This window comes from Leucopleurus acutus (assembly GCF_964270905.1).
Source record: "Leucopleurus acutus genome assembly, chromosome: 12".
Classification (NCBI taxonomy): Eukaryota; Metazoa; Chordata; class Mammalia; order Artiodactyla; family Delphinidae; genus Leucopleurus; species Leucopleurus acutus.
Genome location: NC_139154.1, coordinates 16,143,806 through 16,162,628, shown reverse-complemented (window position 1 = coordinate 16,162,628; position 18,823 = coordinate 16,143,806). Strand labels below are relative to the sequence as shown.

The following is an 18,823-nucleotide window of genomic DNA, read 5'->3' as shown; positions in this document are numbered from 1 at the left end:
TGGCCTCGCAGACACCCCAGACTCTGATTTCTACCTTCTGCTCCCTGGGGCAGAGGAAGGAGGAGGAAGCAGAGGGTCCGAGAAGGTAAAGGAAAGGGCAAAACATTCCCTCCCCTGTGGGTCAGTAAGGTACAGGATTGGGTTCCCTGGTTTGCAGATTCAGGAGTTTTCATCTGCCTGTACACCCACCGTATATGAGGCTCCGGGGAATTGACGCTCCTTAATCAAACTCAGACGGGACAGATACAGAAACCAGAATGCCAGTTCACGCATCACAAACCCAAACCCAGCTGCTGAGCCCCCGCGCGTGCTCCATCCTCGCTGTGGGGACAGCTCCACGTGGGATTCGGTTATCGTCAGAAGGTGCCGAGGCTGGACCATCTGGACAGCTCTTCGGGGCGAGGGAGCGGGATTGAGCTCCATGCTGGCCTGCCTGCCGCGGATTCCGGAGCCCATGGGGGCTTGCTTCCTGGACTGGCTTGGTGCTCTCAGCACCTACCTCACCCCTAGGAAATTTAGGTAAACCAGCCCTCTTCTGTCAGTGGGTTATTTTTCCAGATGTGTTGATCAGGCTGAAACTTATCCGGGATATGGAATAACGCTCAAGACACGCTTATGGAAGGCGAGTACGTCCCAGGCCTTCTCCTCCGCTTTGCGTACCTTATGGCTCAGTTCTCCGGGGTGCTGTGGCCCCAGCTCCTGGGCTTCTCCCTCTGGGATCCCGTGTACTCACCAGATCTTGCCCTTCCCGGGACCCAAGGATGAACCCTGTGGACTCCAGCTCTCACCTTCATTTACAAAATGTAGATAATGTGATATTTACCTCGGGGAGGGGCATTGAGAAGATACTTGAATGCCCTTACCTTAGCACCTGACCCATGGTTAGTGTTCAATAAAACTTTTTTTCTTACTGTTAATTACTAATCTACAAAGACCTTAGTTCCCATAACCAAAGTGGAACATTTAGATCCTTTTTCTTAAGAGGAAGAAACAGAGAACAATTAAACGGGTTAGGTTCCAATGTATGAAGTCTTAACACCAGGAAGAAATGTCAAGGATTTGATGTTACCACAGCACCAAGGAAATCCAGATTAATTGTGAATCTTTTATTGGTTAATAACCACGGTAAGCAAGAGTGATGATTTCTAGGAAACTGGCCTCCAGTTCCACGACAGACGAAGAGGATCTGGCCGTAGAAAGTCACAGAAGAAAAATCATAAGAATAACAAGAAAAGTAATAGGACTCAATGACAGCATCTAGAAATCCTAGGAATGTTTTGAAATAGAGAAATCCATCCATAATGAGGAGGTCTGTAAGGATACAGAATGGGTTCTAATGACAGGAATGCCCTGAACACACTACCCAGGAAAAATTTAGTCAGCCTGTCATTACATTCAAATAGAACGCACCCCCACCCCCACCCCCAACCCTGCCCCTGCCCCGGGAAGAGGTCTCCAGGGGCCGGGAGAGGAGGTAGAAGGAGCCCATCTGTCTTCTTTGACTGGACCCAGATGTTGCCTTCGGAGACTTTTGAAGGAATCACACAGAGCGGGAAGGGAAGGATCAGGCTGCGAAAGCACAGACCTGAGCGTCACCCCAGATGAAAATGAGCTCCACATCTAGCCATTTTTATAAGGAACAAACGGCAAGAAAGCCTTCTGGCATCAGTTTCCATTTGTCACCTGAAGACTCAGGAAAACCGTGTTGGAAATAAAAATGTTAAGCAGTCTCTAGTGGTTTCTAAAGTGGGATGTAACCATTACGATGATAGATGATTCCTTTCCTCTGGTACACATTTTTATCTTGCCCTAGAAATAGCAGTGCTGAAGCACGGTACTGTCTGAACCCCTAAGGGTGTACCAATTCCTAAACCAAAAAAGAGACACGAAGCACTTTTATTAAATAAATTACATCCGGCATTCTCCAGCTCTATGCAGAATTATCTCTTCGTTTTCTTTCTCAGAGCTTGTGAGTAGCCCTCATTATGCTTCAGGAAGTCCCTTTTCTGGTTCTTAATAAAGTGACTAAGAGTTTAGAATGTTTGCATTAAGCGCAGGTTGTAGCTATAATTAGAATATATAAGTAGTGTGGATTTCTGCCTATCGGAGGACCAATTTCGGACTCGTCTCAAGGATATATTTGCTTCCAAACAAGACGTCCTTTGTTAATAAAAATGTGATCACGTGCGTTATTAAAGCGTCATTTCTGCATTTTATCCGTGAGTCCTTTTTCCAGTATTCATGGGATCAGCATTTTCCTCCCCATTGTTAATGTGGCTCTTCTTTATGCAAATTACATTCACCTTGATTTAGCTTTAGCTTTGGCGTTCATCTTCCAGGAAATTACGGGAATACACTTATCACCTCCTTGAATGCACGTTGCTTTACATGCAAGCGCAGAAAAATAAAATGCCACGACTTCATCCCAAAGTCCAGCGTGAGTTTAGGAACTTGTCATCCCCTTACACTTAACTACAGAAGTCCCTCCAAACCCTGAGTCCTCCCAGCTTGAAGGGCAAACGTGACCTCTGGGGTGGAACTAAAAGTGAAAAGTCAGCACATCTCGTTCTTTGGATAACGGTTTCTGCCACATTCTGCTGTGACCTCTGGAGATGGAGGTCTGGCAGGTGGGGGAGCAGGGTGAGTACCACAGGTGCTCCCTTGGCTGTGACAGCCTGTGTGCCTTCCTCTCCCATCAGCATCCTCTGCTGGGCCCAGGAGTTTGAGAGCAGTCCCAGCGAGCCCTGAGGGCTCCCTCTGATGGAGGGAGGAGCTGGGGTACCCCTGCCGCGCTGCTGACCTTCCTCTTTGTCTGGCACTCATTAAACATATGGGTGGTGGAAGCAGGCGAGGGGATCTGGAGAGCCGAGGGTGGGCAGGTACGATTTGCTACTAGATCCCAACAGACCAGCATCTTGGAGGCTCCGACAATGGAGAAGAGAAGTACCGTTTCTGGCCTCATTTTCTCTGTCCTCACATGGGGGGACACGTCTCAGACCCATTGTTCCTGAGAGCAAAGGGGGCAACTGGGAGTTGATGGGTCCATGTCAGAGGGTGCGGTGGCCGGGAGAGGCCCCCGTGGATGTCCTGCACACTCTGTGGGACTCTCTGGGTCCCTAATGCCAGAGTCTGGGACAATAGAGAGGCTCCCTCTGGGAACCCAGGAGGTGACAACACGTGGGGAGAAGAGAACATGAGAACCGGCACAATATTAGGAGGGAGAGAGGAAGAGAGTGGAGGCACCTGAGTGGAGACTGTTTGGAGTAGGGGGTGCCCTGCTCACATACGTGATGGCTCTTAAAAAGAAGAATTTGTTTAGCCGAACCTGAGCATCGGAGCCCGGAAGCCCTGCACAGAGCGCGCAGCTTTGCCACATCGGATTTAAATTCTGTGCCTCATCAAATAGACACAGGAAGAGAGAAAGTTCTAAAATGCCGACGCCCAACTTGGGACCACATTCCGAGCCTTCCCCGTCCTGGGAGAGCAGGCGTGAGGGAGCGTGGCTCCCGGGCTCCAGTGAGGGGGGGAGATCTCTTCTGCGGCATCACGCAGACTGCTCCCTTCTTCATAACGCGGGGTTTCCTTCCCTGAAGCCCCAGGCCACGTAGGTGCACTTGAGGTCTGTGTCAGCCAGACCTGAAGACCCCAAAAGTGCTACCTTCTCAAGAAGTGCTGTCACACGACCCTCGTCAGAGCCCCTGGGGACCCTGCTAAGCCCAGCCCCTGGGAGTGTGTCACCTAGGAGGTCCCGAGAGAGCTCTGATAACTCACTCTTCTTTGCTGGAGGTGACAACTTATGAGACAGTTTTATGACAGATGACCTTGAAGATTCTGTCGCACTCGGAAGAGGGAGACGAGGAAAAAGCCGGGTCAGACTCCTGGAGGATGTTTGTTTTGCGGAGGCCCATGAGGGACAGAATTTAGCTGCAGTACTTGTACCCAGGCCCTAATAAATGTCACTTACCTTCCGGGCCCCGGGATGTTGGCCGACTGGACTGATGGCCTCTGTCTCCACCTATTCGGTGCTTCCTCTGCGCCAGGGCCGTGCTGAGCGCCTGGACCCTGTCACTTCTTCAGTCTCTACAACAGCCTCACAGAGCCCTTGAGGAAACTCAGCTCAGGGGTGAACAGTCACCTCGGATCACACAGATCTAAGTTGTGGAGCCGGGACTCCGCCCCAGGGCTGGCTGACCCCAAGGCTTTTTAGCATCAGATTTTGAGAAAAGTCCTCCCACCCTCAACTCCCCAAGGGCTTTCCTTCCTGCAGATGAATGCCGAAGAATGGGCATTCTAGTGTTCTTGAACTTTCGGGGTGGGGGGAGTTTTCTCTGTATTTTATTGAACACATACTTTCCTGGGTTAAAGTTGGCCTGTGCTGCTTTTCGTTCTTCTCACCGCCTTTGTCTCTGAATCATGCTTCTTATCTTTTCTATCTCACAGGCTTTGTGTGAGATTAATGAGCGCTCATTAATCCCCCACCAGGGCAATGAGGGAGGGACCACCATCTACCCAGTTTCCTTCCGAGGAAGCTGAGGCACAAAGACGCTACATAAGTTGCCCAGGGCCACACAGCAGAAGGGGGATTCAAATCCAGCAGACTGCTGCCATCTGCCCACTTGGTGGGGCTCATAAGTGCTTGTTGGACCTGAGTCTGGTAGCTGAGCATTGCTAAAGAGGCAAGAAAAATAAACCGTCCTCGCCTTTAAAGAAAAAAAAAGGGTTGTTTTTTTTTTTTTTTTTTGCTCCTTTGTACACTGTGTGATCGAAAAATGTACCTTATATGATAAATTGCAAAGACCTGAACTATAGTCCACACTGACTTTCCAGCTCCTGGTACCTAAGTATTTTCAAAATAAGGCTAATCAGTGTTCAAGTTGGCAGGTGAAATTAACCCAAAAGGTGAAAAAGCAAAAACTTGCACTGCATAACTCTCTGTATTGTGAGATTTCTGCTAGGAATACGATTAAGAATAAGACCTTCTAAACTGTGAATGAAAACTAGAAGCATAGGAAATCTTGTTTTATCATAGCAATTCTAGGTATGATTTTCTATATTAAAAAAAGATCCCATATCCCATATTCTAAAGTTGAACATATTTGCAGTAAACATAAACTTGCATTTAGGTTTTAAAGGACAACATGTTCTAATCTCACAAAACATTTAGCAAATAACCTTTGCGTTCACATGAGCCACCCACACAAAACCCAAAATGAGCTACAGAGAAAACATAGAGAAAGCAACTGTCTGTTGACAACCAGATTTTCTTTCAGTTCTTTGAGTTTTCTGTCTATAAATAATCTGTATGTTTCAAATGTGACCATTTTCCTTCAAGGTGTCTCCTGGCCTGTTCTCACTTAAGTATGCTTGAAAAACAAGAATTCACTGTGTAAACCATGGACACGATTGAGTTTCCGGAGGGGAGAGCTTCAAAATACATGCTTTTTAGAGACCCAAAGTGTCAAAATGAAGCATTAAGATGATGTGTTCCTTCTTCAGTGCATCTTTATCTTTTATGAAATCTGGAGTTTGACAAATCACCAGAGACAAAAGCCTCATTTTTAACCTAGATCCCAAATGTCACGTGGAAAAATAGTGCTGTGTCTCCTCTTCATGAATTTACCTTTCTCTTTGTTTATGAATTATGGGAATTTGTTCGCAGAGAAAACATAATGCTCTGTTAACTTGAACATGATGGCTTTTACTCAGAAACGTGAGAACTGACAAGAAAAAAAAAGAGCATTCAATCCTTTGAGATATAATCATTCAACAAGTTTTGACACATGCTCAAAGCGGCATAAAATGCCGCTTTACATGGGGAAAGGACCACCAGGTAACTAAAAGTGAGGTTTTCATCAGCATCTCACCTCCCCTAACTGACTCAGGACCCCTGATCTGGTCCATCAAAGTGCATGTTGAACCCTCAATGGGGAAATTTTATGTAACATCAGTGTAAATAGTGATGGTTGAAGCTATCTATTGGGATTCTTTTTCCTAAAAAATGACTCAGAAATTCTCTCTTAATTGGCAGCTTAGAAAATAAAATACATTCCTACAGATTTCTGTAATTATAGGTGAAAATGGTTCTGTGTCCAAGAGGGCAGCCAAAAGGACTTATAGTCCAGATGGCATCAAACCTCTTCTTCCTGAGATCTGGAGGATAAAAGTGCAGAAACCAAGAGTAAGTTAGCCAAGAAGACATAACATGGCAGAGAAAATGGCTTTTTCAAATGTTCAAAATAGCTATTTTTAAATATGTAATACAGTTTCTTGATGCAATTCCTTGCCTTGTGCATATGTTATAGTTCTTAATTCCTGAGAAGTTTAAGACAGAGTAAATTGTATGCAAACCCGTTCCAGGCCGTGGACACGCGGTTGAGTTGTTCTGATCATTGTTACAAAGGTTTTTGCAACGACACTAAGGAGGCACTCAGATTCCATCCCAAGCACCAGAGTTGCGTCCAGCCACAGCTGCACGGGACCAGCTGCAGCTGCGAGCAGTTGACCTTGGTCTGCTCTGGTCTTCCCTCTTGCAAGGAACATGCAAACCGTGTTGGTCTTAAGAAATGGGATTAAGGCAGTGCCTTGGACTCTGGGACCAAAATGGCAGGATGTCCTGGGGACGTTGAGACTTGCTCTGTCTCTCAAACTCCAATTCCCCATGAAGAACAAATCTGGCCGGCCCCAGCCGAGTCCAGCGTCTACTCAGCTGTCCTTCAGAAACAACACTGTTGGAGAACACTGTTTGTTCACGCCTTTATCCACCCATCCTCAGCCAACAAGTTCTGCTGAAGGCCTGCTGTGTGCCAGGAGGTGTGTTAAGTGCTGGGGATAGAATATCCAGTAAGAAAGGCCCCTGCTCTCAAGGAGCTGGGATGAGAGTTACCCCAGACTTGGTGCACTGGGAGAACATGGGAGAGACGTCGTCCAGTGTGTGGGGTTCATGTGGCTCCCCACAAAGTCCCAGGTGAGGCGATCAGTGTTTGAGACCTTGATATTTTTAGATATACTTAAAAAAATTTATTTACTTTTGGCTGCACTGGGTCTTCATTGCTGCACGTGGGCTTTCTCTACTTGTGGCGAGCGCAGGCTACTGTTGGTTGCGGTGCGCAGGCTTCTCATCACGGTGACTTCTCCTGTTGCAAAGCATGGGCTCTAGGTGCACGGGCTTCAGTAGTTGTAGCACTTGGGCTCAGTAGTTGTGGCGCACGGGCTTAGTTGCTCCGCGGCATGTGGGATCTTCCCGGACCAGGGCTCGAACCCATGTCCCCTGCATTGGCAGGTGGATTCTTAACCACTGTGCCACCAGGGAAGCCCCGAGACCTTGATTTTTGGTGGATGGGCAAGATTTACCTTTAGTATGTAGGTGGCAAGCGCATCACAAGCAGAAGGAAGGGCAAAATGGGAGGCATGAAATGCACGGGTGACTTGGGAAAGCGCTTGTGGTGTGGTGCGTCCAGGATGCAGGGCAAACGTAGAGGGTGGGAGTCGGGGTCCCGCAGGGTCCGTGTGGGCCACGTGTGGGAGCTTTCACTATCCACCTCCACAATCAGTGGGGGTCTGGGAGAGATTGAGAGCAGGGGGAGGCATGGCCTGCTTGGGGCGTTAGGGAGAGGCCTCTATCTGTGGTGCGGAGGGGAATCGTGACCAGGGAGGCTGGGCGAGGCTGTCCAGGAGGAAGCTGGGCGGAAACGAACTCAGAAGCGATGGCGGCAGGACTGGGGCCGAGGGTGGGGTTCCGGAGATGTTACAGGGAAGGAATCTATGGGACCTTGAGAGTGATCAGACGTGAAGGGTGAGGTAGGAGGGAACGCGGAGGCTGACGAGGGAGGGGGTGGCTCTCGCACCGGGTGACCGGACGGGATGAGATTGCACTTGACCTGGGGCACGAGCGGGGCCTGGAGCATGTAAGTGAGACGCTGAGACAGGGGAAAGGCAGAGAGGACTGGGAGCCACAGAGACACCCCAGTCCTGAGCAGAAGCATCATGTTAAATTGAGAGGAGAACCCCTCAAAATGGAACATCGGAGTGGGTGCCAGGCCCTGGGCAGTGGCTCACGGCTGTCCTGTCCATGACCCTCCTGGAGTCCACAGCTCTTGGTTTTCCAAACTCCGTCAACTCCTGCTCTCTTGGTGGATCAGGGGCAGGGAGGGGCGTGACCTCCAGCCGAGCGTCGCTGTCAGACTCATCCTTCCCGGCAGTTGCGAGGGATCTGCCAGTGGTTGGGACGCTCCCACGGGGAAGGCTGTCTGCCAGGGAGAAGATCGGGCGATGTGGCCACCACCGATGGCTGCCTCTCGCTCTGCCTCCTGGTCTGGACCAGACCCCAGGAAGCATTCCTTGGTCAAGGTGAGACAGGGACCACATCGAATAAGCGAGAGGACACCCCATGCATCTGAGGGCGGGCAGCTTCCTGCGTACGGGAAGACTGTGGGTTCCAGAGACAGGAGTCCAGCTGAGCTAGGCCCTCATGGCTTCCCAAGTGAATGGCCACGCTTGCTCTGGGCTGAAAGGACTCTTCCCAGAGAATCCGTGATGAGTGAGCTCCCGCTCGTGACATCAAGCCTGGCCCGAGCCGAAGACCACAGATGGATCTCCTTTGCAACCAGCTTCATGGGAAGGAAGATCGAATGGGCGTGTGATGCTGCAGGCATGGGGAGAGGGATACAGCCTCCCTCCCGAGGTCCAGACACTGCAGGCAGGGCTCGGCCCCTCACACGGCTGCCCCCTCCTCACAGGAACTGCCCACATCTAGAACTTGGCCGCCGTTTATCCGCGTCTCGTTCCCACAGCTCAGACTAGGTCCAGGCTTCCCAGACGTCAGTGAGACCCTGTTACTGTTCCCATCCCAGGGCCTGGCCAAACTGGCCTTTTACCTGCTTCTAGCAGTGCAGGCTCTGCTGGTCCATGCTCTCCCCCCATGTGGGCAGATTTCTTACAGATTTCAAAGGAGTGGACAGAAGTGTAGTTTATTTGCTTACAAAGTTGGCAGTGCCTCCTACTTGGAGACTTTGGGCTAGGAATAGGAGAAGGAATAAGATGTGAACACCGCACCCTCATGCAGGTGGATGCCGCCGAGCCTGGGAGGGGTACCAGTAGTTGGCAGATGGCGCAGGACTCCAAGGTGGCTTCACAGAGGGTCCCTTGGTGCTGGGTCTTGAAGTGTGAATAGGATCCCAAAGTTGGAAATGTGGCAGTGCATTCCAGGAGGAGGCTACGGTGTGGGCAAAGGTGAAGGTGAAAAAGCGAAGAGCTTGTCCAGGGGATGCCAGTGCCCCTCTTCCACCAGAAGGAGGCTTTTGGGGGAGAGGCCAGGAGAGTACTGAGACGACGAGCCTGGAAGCGTGGGCGGGGGAGGGCTGGGTGCGCTGAGCGCTGCACTGCAGAGCTTGGCCTTTGCCGGGTAGACAGTAGGACGCCGGTGGAGGGGCTGGGCTGGAGAGGCACCCTCTGACCCAGGCTCCCTTGAGGGGAATTTTCCTGGCCCAGGGGCCATGCTGCATTGGAGACAGAGGCCCAGGGTGGGGATGGGTGGGGAGCGGAGCCCAAAACCAGTGAGTGTGGCCAGCAAGTGAGAGGACAGATCTGCAGTGAGATGCTGGCAGGTGGGGTTGCACTGGAGGAGCAGAGGGCCCCGTCTCCATCCTTTGGAAGTGCTGAGGTCCCAGGACTCAGGCAGAAAGTGCACTGAGGCTTAGTTACAGGGAACTGGAGCCTGCGTGCCTGGGGAAGAGGCACCTCGGAGCACCTGTCATGCTCGTGGTCACAGAGGGGAGTGTGGTATATGCCCCGCGTGCCCTGCCTGCTCTCTGGAACGGGTCCCGTGAGCTGAGGGAGGAACAGGCAAGCGCTGCAGGGCCAGCAACAAGGACAGAGCAGGTGGGAGGGTGGGAGTGTGGAGGGAGAGGGGAGCCAGGACCCTTTCCTGGCACAGAGGCTCCCAAGGGTCGGCTCCACGCCCTTTCAGCCCATCTCAATGGGCAGGAGGCCGGAACTGCTACACCTGTTGGCTGCCAAGGCCCTGTTCCCGCTGTGCTGATTCTGAACACAGAGCTGGAGTTCTTTCTGCAAAGACGCAGCCCTCTCTCTCTCTCTCAACATTTCCCTGTTATGTTGTGAAGAAGAGGTGGGAGGGGGACTTCAGAAGCCTGGAGTGACAGATAGTCCGGCAAAGGGTGTCGCGAGCATGGCTGTCACTCGCAGGTGAGAGGGGACCGTTGAGGGACAGCCACGGCAGTCTTCCACCTTGTGCATGGGCATCAGGGGAGCCTGGCCCTTGGGGCTCCCAGGGAGAGGCAGGCCTAAGCCAGCCAGGTGGGACGCCCGCCTCCGGGGCCAGGGAGGCCTCAGCAAGGGAGGACCCTGCTCCTGGGCACAGCGCCACACCCTGGCGTGCCCAGTGTGCACGTGCTCAGCTCGCACTCCTCCAGTAGAACCTTCTGTTTAGGGGCAGGTGTCAGCCTCCGCATTTCTGCTGCCCCAACGTGGAGGCTGGCTTCCTCATCTTCACTGTAGGTGCGCGAGAGCCACACTTTCCTGCCATTTTGGAGGCTCAGCTGGGACTGAGTTTCCTCTTTCCAGGGATGGATGGGGGGCCTGGCTTTGAAGAGGCCTGGGTGAGCCTGTGTTTTCTCACCGGGCCCTTATTCTCTAGCCTGAGCCTGCACTGTGTGTGGGACCCACAGTGAGGGTACCAGACAAGATTACAAAGCAGTGAAGAAAAGATACTCTGTCCTCCCGCTGTGGCACACGTAGCTTTATTCATCCAGAAGGCCAGGTGGGAATCTAGAATTCTCAGACTCCTGGAAGTTTTGTGAACTCTGCAGCCTGGGGAAAAGCATCCCCCTCTCCCCACCTCCCTCTTTCCCATCCACAGCTCCAGCCTAGACACCCAAGGTCTGTCTACACCCCTCCCAACAGCTTCCCCTTGGCCACCCCATGGGTCCAGGGTGCACACACCAGGAGGAGAGCATTCCCAGGAGAGAAGCTCAAGCTACTCGGGCTGGAGAAGTGGGATGTGGGCTCCAGGCAGGCGCTCCCCCATTACCCCATGGGGAAGGCTGTGGACAGAGGAATGCCAGAGCAGGGCTCTCTAAAGCTTGATAACTGGGGCAGGACCCCTGGTTCCCAGAGCCCTGTCATAGGGATTGAGAGAAAAGCTGAAAGAATATTCTGAGACAGGATTCCTGAGAAATACAGCCCGTTCTGTAATATGTCCAGGCCAGCTGTGCCTGCAAACTTAACGATTGTGCCCAGTCTCACCAGCCATATTTCAAAAAGGACAATGGCATTGTGCATTTGGTTCATCTTACTTTCCCCTATTATTTGTATCAACACGTCGTCATGATAGCATCCTAGGCACGAGCATTTCTTTGAGTTTTAGGGTATCCCTCGTGTTGCAAAATCCCATCTGCCTTTCAGAAACGGCTGCAGGGGTTTGGCTGTTGTACATAATTTATCCACCAGCTCATCGAAGGGGAGGCATATGTATTTCATGCTGGCCTATAATTTTTTTTCTCCCAAACTACCACTTTTTTTTGTTTTGTTTTTTTGCTTCAATCAGGTCATTTTTTCTATGCATCCCTCTCACCTCCCTCCCCAACCTCAAAGCTAACGAGTATGTTACCTAAAAATCTATTGTTCTTCCTCTATTGTCAGGCTGATCTTTTTGTCACACAGGGTGGACAGGCTGAACCAAGGAGGGCTTGACTATACTCAGACAGGTGGGAGCCTCTGCAGCCCCTACGGAAATAAATGGCACCTGGACACTTAAGAGCAGTTACAACAATTGAAACGTGGAATCAAGAAGATGATTCCCTCCCGAGTCTCTTAAGGAAGAGCGCACCCCAGTGCGACCCGTGTTTTGTGGGCGCTGGTCTGGCTGCAGCATCCTTTCTTTTCTCATTAGGCAGGCAGCTCCCTGAATCAGCAACAAAGGGAGAGGAAAGTACATACCACAACTGCTTTCATTTTGAGGGTTATTTTCCTATTTAAAAGTTGAGGCAGGAGGAGGGAGAGGAGAGTGAAGTGTCACCCGTGTGATACTGCTCCCCTGGGGTTGTCAGTGGGCCCCAGACCTGGGCCCCAAGAGCTGTGAGCCACATTTCTGCCCTTCCTTCCTCTTTCAGGACTCGGTAGAAATCAGAGCAGGGGGAGGTGGGGGAGAAACCCGCCTTGGGCACGAGAGCATCTGTCACCCTGGCTCTGAGGCAAGGGGAATCAACCAGGGAATTGGTGAGCCCTGCTTGTCTGACCTGCAGTTGTCAAGGTTGGCTTTTATCGTTTGTGTCAAAGGAGTGAGAGGTGATCGATTCATGAAACGCAGCGGGCCGGTTAAGGGGAAGCTCCACCCGTGGGGTCCTGTGTTCCCACAAGTGCACTCCAGTCCAGTTCCAAAAACTGGGTCATGACTTGAGGCCTGTTGGGCAGGACGGGCATAGAAGAAGCAGGCTGAGACCCAGGCTGTCTTCTGGAGCCCGGAGCTTGCCTCCTGAGATACGGCGGCAAGTGCACGTAAAAACCAAAGCAAGACTCAAAAAGAAGAACCCAGCATGTAACATGTCACGCCAGTGCATCAAACGGGAATGAATCAGTGTGATGGGGAAAAATTAGACAAAACTCCTTAGAGGTGCAGAGAATTGGGTGCCGCGCCCCCCGGCACTGGGCACTGCCATCCAGCCTCTGCATTAGTCCTCACACCGACGCCAGGAGGCCGGCACCCTCTCCACATGTGGCTGGTGAGGAAATTGAGGCTCAGTCAGTGTGTGACTCATCTGTTGTCTGAGGAGGCTGGTGGCGGCAGCACCGTTGAGGATGTGAAGTCAGGTCCATCTGACTCCAGGCCTGTGCAGCTGACCCCTCCATCCACTGGGCCCGGCAGAAGGTGTTCTCTGAGCAGATTGGGAGGAGAGAGGGAGAGGGTCACGTGGGCCGAGGACCCAGCCGTGGTTTGAAGATGGTGAGGAACCGTTGGAGAGGACGTCTTGTCCAGGGCAGAGGGGCTAAGATGGTGGAGGAGACGAGAAGCCAGAGGGCAGTGCCAGGCTTCCTACGGTGGCAGGAGAGGAGGGCTGGGCCTCAGGGTTGGGGAGCAAGTTAGAAGCGTTCTGCAGGCATCAGAGCGGCAGCTGTGCCAAGGGGAAGGGTGCCTTTGAGGGGCAAGGAGAGTCCGCAGGCATGGCGACAGGAGGGAAAATCAAAGATTTGGGCCTGGAGGCTGGCGGGTGACAGTCCCTCCCACTGAAATGGGAAAATTCAGGAAAGGGATGCCTGGGCGTGGAGCCCGACTGGTTTGGCTTAGATGTATCAGTACAGAATTTCAGGGAGCAGCTGCTCTCCTGGGTGCCACGTCTCGCAAGCAAGTAAAGGTGCCACAGTGGGGTCCAGCACACAGGCAGCTGGACGCATGGATGGGGGCCACCCCAGGGCGGGGAGAGCGGAGGGTGAGAATCTAGCGGCCCTCCGAGGAGGCCGGGAGAAAGTGTCTAGATGTCCGCGGCCTGTGCTGAGGAAAATGCCATGTCACAGCAGAAACCTCTACCAAATAAAATAGCCACCTTCTAAAAGATTATCTAAAGAACACCGAGTGCGGATTCTTTTTTTGGCGGTGGGGGGAGGTTATTTTTTACAGTAGCTCCCTGTTGGTTATTTATTTTAAATATAGCAGTGTGTACATGTCAATCCCAAACTCCCAATCTATCCTTCCCCTACCACCTTTCCCCCGGTAACCGTAAGTTCATTCTCTTAAGTCTGTGAGTCTACTTCCGTTTTGTAAATAAGTTCATTTGTATCATTTTTTTTAAGATTCTGCATATAAGCGATATCATATGCTATTTTTCTTTCTGTGTCTGACTTACTTCACTTAGTGTGATAATCTCCAGGTCCATGCATGTTGCTGCAAATGGCATTATTTCATTCTTCTTATGGCTGAGTAATATTCCATTGTGGAAGATGGGCTGGACCCAGGGGATGGCCAGTGGCTTTGAGTCGTTGGATGGGTGGTTGAGCTATGCTGCACTCAAAGGCAGGAGGTGAGACTGTCCAGCAGACAGCAGTGAAGGGTGACGACAGGTAAAGAGTGAATGCAACTTTGAGTCTGGAAATAAGAGGCTCATCTACACGGGGTCACTCAGCTAAAGACTTAATGCCTGTCGAAAGAAGTGGATTTAAATCTGAGGGTGGCAGGGAATCGTGGGAGCATTTTCGAGAATGAAACAGTACAGTCAAAGCAGCATGCATGGGACGCAGTTGTGGTTTTGTGCTTAGTTACACTGAAAAGGGTGCTCACGCGAATGGGCCTTGAGTGAGAGCTGGGCCACCAGCATAGAGAAGGGGAGTATAATTTGTGTAAATTGTCTCAGTTAATATTACTAGAGCTTTCATGGCCAATAAAAATGGATCATTAATCTCTCTGCAGACCTTCTTGGTTTCTCTCCACCGTCCTGTTGGAGAAAGATGGTAGGGGAAATGCGACTTGAAATATTTGGGGGACTTGTTGGGTTTGCTTGAGTCGACACTGGGCCCTCGTCATTCATACCCAGAGAAGACTTAACACCGTGGGAATCACGATGGAGGCTTGAGAGAGAAAATGTAGCACCGCCAAATTCACAAAGGCAGGTGGAGTCCTCTAGACGGTGGTCACAGGAAATGAACAGGCAGCGTGGCCATGGGGGACAGGCTGCATGGTGGCTGAACCCAGGACCTCCCGGCGGTGTATTTTTTATTTTTAAAATTTTATTAATTAATTTTTTTATTGGAGTATAGATGATTTACAATGTTGTGCTGGTTTCAGGTGTACAGCAAAGTGAATCAGTTATACATATACATATATCCACTCTTTTTTAGATTCTCTTCCCATATAGGTCATTACAGAGTATTGAGAAGAGTTCCCTGTGCTATACCGTAGGTTCTTGTTAGTTATCTATTTTACATACAGCAGTGTGTATATGTCCATCCCAATCTCCCAATGTATCCCTCCCCCTCCCCTCCCCCCCCCAGCCCCCGGTAACCATAACTTTGTTTTCTGTAATACATCTGGGACTACATTTCTGACTATATGTGACTAGAAATAAGCTCGTCTGTATCATTTTAGGATGGAGCTTTGCTGATGGTCACGGCCGTTTGCTCTGATGTAATCATCCCGGCTGACAAGGGTGAAGTGACTGCGCTGGCCCTGCTCCCACCTCCCCGGGGCGGGCTCTGTCCACCTTGAACTTATCACCAAGGAAAGACTGTGGCATGCCACCTCTATCTGTTATCACCACGATGTCCTCCTCCAAACAGGGTCCAAAGGGATGCCATTCACTTTCTCTTTCTTCCTTTCCAGTTACTTGAGAGCAGTTCTCCCTGCCCGGGAGGAGCTGTCCTGAAAAGAGGACCAGGCTTTGTTAAAAAAGGTACGTTGTGCTATGCGGCTGCTTCCCACTAGCTATCTACCTTACGTTTGGTAGTGTGTATATGTCCATGCCTCTCTCTTGCTTTGTCAGGGAGATCAGCTAGGTGCTTTGTGACCGCCTGGAGGGGTGGGATAGGGAGGGTGGGAGGGAGGGAGATGCAAGAGGGAGGAGATATGGGAACATATGTATATGTATAACTGATTCACTTTGTTATAAAGCATAAACTAACACACCATTGTGAAGCAATTATACTCCAATAAAGATGTAAAATAAATAAGTATTAACTCCAGATAAAAAAAAAAAAGGTACGTTATCACACAAAGCGCTGATTGCCTTAAAGGCTCACAGCATTTTTATTGCCCTGAGGAGGGGTTCACTTTTACGAGCCAGAGTAAATTTATCATCCCTGAATTTTGTGCTCCTTGGGGATAAACTTGCCATCGGTGGGTAGGAGGGCTGCTGGTTAATGAGCACAGCCGCCGTCCTCGGAGTGCAGCAAAGTGACAGGAAAGTGGGTGTCAGCCACTAGCGGGGAATCTGTTCACTTCTCCAAAGGGCTCAGTTGGTTCTATTTAAGCTTATCTGACAGAGCCTTGATTCTCTGAGCAGATTGATGAGACTTGGCCAAATTCTCTGACTCTCACCATACTTTTTAATTAAGACAGAGGATCCCATACGTTCTGTGTCTGCCACATCTTTCGTCGCCGTGGGGAGAGCCTCACAAATGAGTCTGTTCCTGTGAGCCACTGGAAGGGGCATCTTATGTCATAGCTTCCTCGCCCTTGAGTGGGAGACAGACTTCTTTTATTCTTGGTGACCATCGTTTTCTTTCCTTCCAAATGACGAAGGAGCACAGGTGCGGGCTAACCTACATTGCAGTTGTACATCTAGGTGAGCCAAAAGTGTGGAAAAGCCTGTCCAGCAGCCTGCCTGCATTTAATTAAAACTTAGTCTTTGAAGGCAGAAAGCAGTAGGTACCAGCAGATCATAAAAGTACAGACACGCTTTTCCACCAATGGGTGAGACTCATGTTTTCACCTAGAAACTGTCCTCAGACTGACCTAGAGGCATCTGCATTTCCGTGACGTCATTTCAGTTCTGTACTGTCAGGAAACCGCGTGTACCAGGAATTGCATTTCTTTACCTAAATACCATACCAGGTGTTCTCTGACTTTAGAAATGGGTGGAAAATATAGGGCGTCACTAGAAGGGATTTTCAACTCATTTGCCTAAGATGTGATATTTTCAGTCTGTCTTTTTTTAAAGCTTTCAGTGATGTTGATTTTATAATACAGAAGTGCTGATACCAAACATTGGGTTTGCCCGGGAAACGTGGTCCACCAGGGTCCCGGCTCTTCCAATACACTGACTTTCAGTGGCACCCATTCAGGCACAGAAACTTTACTTGGTACTTTGAGGTTGTCCACCCTAAGCTCTCAGTTCCCCACCCTGAGGGCAATTCCCCCAGGACCTTCCCTTCCAGGTACAGGCAGTGGCACTGTGATCTTGGAGTAGCTCTTGGCCCCCAGACACTCACCTCTTTACTCCAGTCGCTAGTCAAGGTGATGAGGACACAGTGCCTTTGGCCCTTTCTTCCTATTCTGTCCAGCGTTTTCTCCTGCCGTCTCCTCCTTCTTGCTTCTCTCCTCCTGTTCGTCTCTCCCCCGTGTTCCCTCCTCCATGCCTCTGTGGGCTGAACCGACTCCTATGTGTTGCTTGGTCCTGCTGGTGAGCCCTGCATCATGGAGATTACCTGGGCATCTCAGAGGCAGCCTGGGGTAGAGAGGGCAGAGCACAGAGCCTGGCGCCAGGAGAGCAGACCTCCAGGCCCGCTCCTAGCTGTCCCTATGGCCTCCACGACTGCAGATACCACAGCCGCTCTCTTCACATCCATAGGGAGAGGGTAGAAAGAGATGCCACCCAAAGCCTCTTCCTTCTCTTACTTTCTCACCCGCCTGCCATGCACACATTGCCCCAGCCTGGCTTCTTGGGAACATTTGGTTAGAAACTAACAGTTGAATACTCTGTAATGACCTATATGGGAAAAGAATCTTAAAAAGACTGGATATGTGTATAGGTATAACTGATTCACTTTGTTGTACACCTGAAACTAATACAACATTATAATTCAACTATACTCCAATAAATATTAATTTAAAAGAAGAAGAGGCTACCCTGGTGGCACAGTGGTTAAGAATCTGCCTGCCAATGCAGGGAACATGGGTTTGAGCCCTGGGCCGGGAAGATCCCACATGCCGCGGAGCAACTAAGTCCGTGTGCCACAACTACTGAGCCTGCGCTCTACAGCCCGCGAGCCACAACTACTGAGTCCACGTGCCACAACTACTGAAGCCCACACACCTAGAGCCCATGCTCTGCAACGAGAGAAGCCACTCTAATGAGAAGCCCATGCACTGCAGCAAAGAGTAGCCCCTGCTCACCGCAACTAGAGAAAGCCCGCGTGCAGCAATGAAGACCCAATGCACCCAAAAATAAATTAAAATAAAGAAGAAGAAGAAACTAACAGTTGGGAGTGGGAGAGGGTTCAGATAGCCCAAGGTGTCCTGGAATGATGTCCAGTGACATTCAGTATTTTACATCTTCCCTGTTGGTCTCTGCAGACTGTGCGAGTATTGCAACCAAGGGTGATGTCTGTGGGTGTTTTCTCAATATCTGCAGATATTTGAACTGGCATCATCAAAGAAGTTTCACTCAACAAAAACGTGTGCTCAGTTCATATATACTGAAACTATTTTATGATTTTTTTCTCAGGAGATTGAGGTTTCTTAATGTCACATATCAGAGAGCATCATGTGGGCGTGACAGTGGTATGCAGGATTTTTGTAGATTGTTCTGTGGAAGAACTTGCTCAGGGTGACAGTAGATCGTTCTGACTACAGTCAGCCTGTGGTCAAGTTTATGTTTACTCGAGTGAGCTATTCACTTCCTAGATTCTCTGCAGCCAACTTAAATATTTAACTCCACCTTGTTGAGTGAACAGTTGTTGCAGGCAAAAAAAAAAAAAAAAAATGCAGATTGGTGTTGAATATGATGTTTTAAAAAACAGTATTTTGCATGCATACCATTGCATCCCTATACTGTCGCAGATAATTGAGACTTAAGGACAGATATTTCATGACCTGTGAGCGTGCTCTAGACACAGACTGCAGGGAAGATGCAAAAGACGAGCACACAGCAGTCGAGCCAACGTCCGACACCCCTGGAAAAACAAAGCCAGAGTGTGAGGTTTTGGAGATGGCAGAGGCCAGAGCCTTCGTGTGACAACCAGGAAGAGTAGGACAGGGAGAAGATATGGCCCTCTGCCACGGCACTGCTAGTTGTCGGGCAGTAGAACTGTGACCACAAAGCCTCTGGACCCTCAGGCTGGGCTTCTTCCTGGACTCCTCCCAGGTGATCAGATTCACAGAAAA

General features: G+C 50.4%; 1 protein-coding gene across 1 annotated transcript in view; it reads left to right on the top strand.

The window, feature by feature from the left end:
• The window catches only part of ACOXL (acyl-CoA oxidase like), a gene marked incomplete at its 3' end in the record, with an annotated part of 382,726 nt that overhangs the window by 301,916 nt on the left and 61,987 nt on the right, over nucleotides 1-18,823 (top strand). Inside the window, 3 exon segments of the mRNA XM_082852053.1 lie at nucleotides 15,323-15,327; nucleotides 15,331-15,364; nucleotides 15,367-15,392. Coding sequence (XP_082708179.1) covers nucleotides 15,323-15,327; nucleotides 15,331-15,364; nucleotides 15,367-15,392 — 65 coding nt within the window.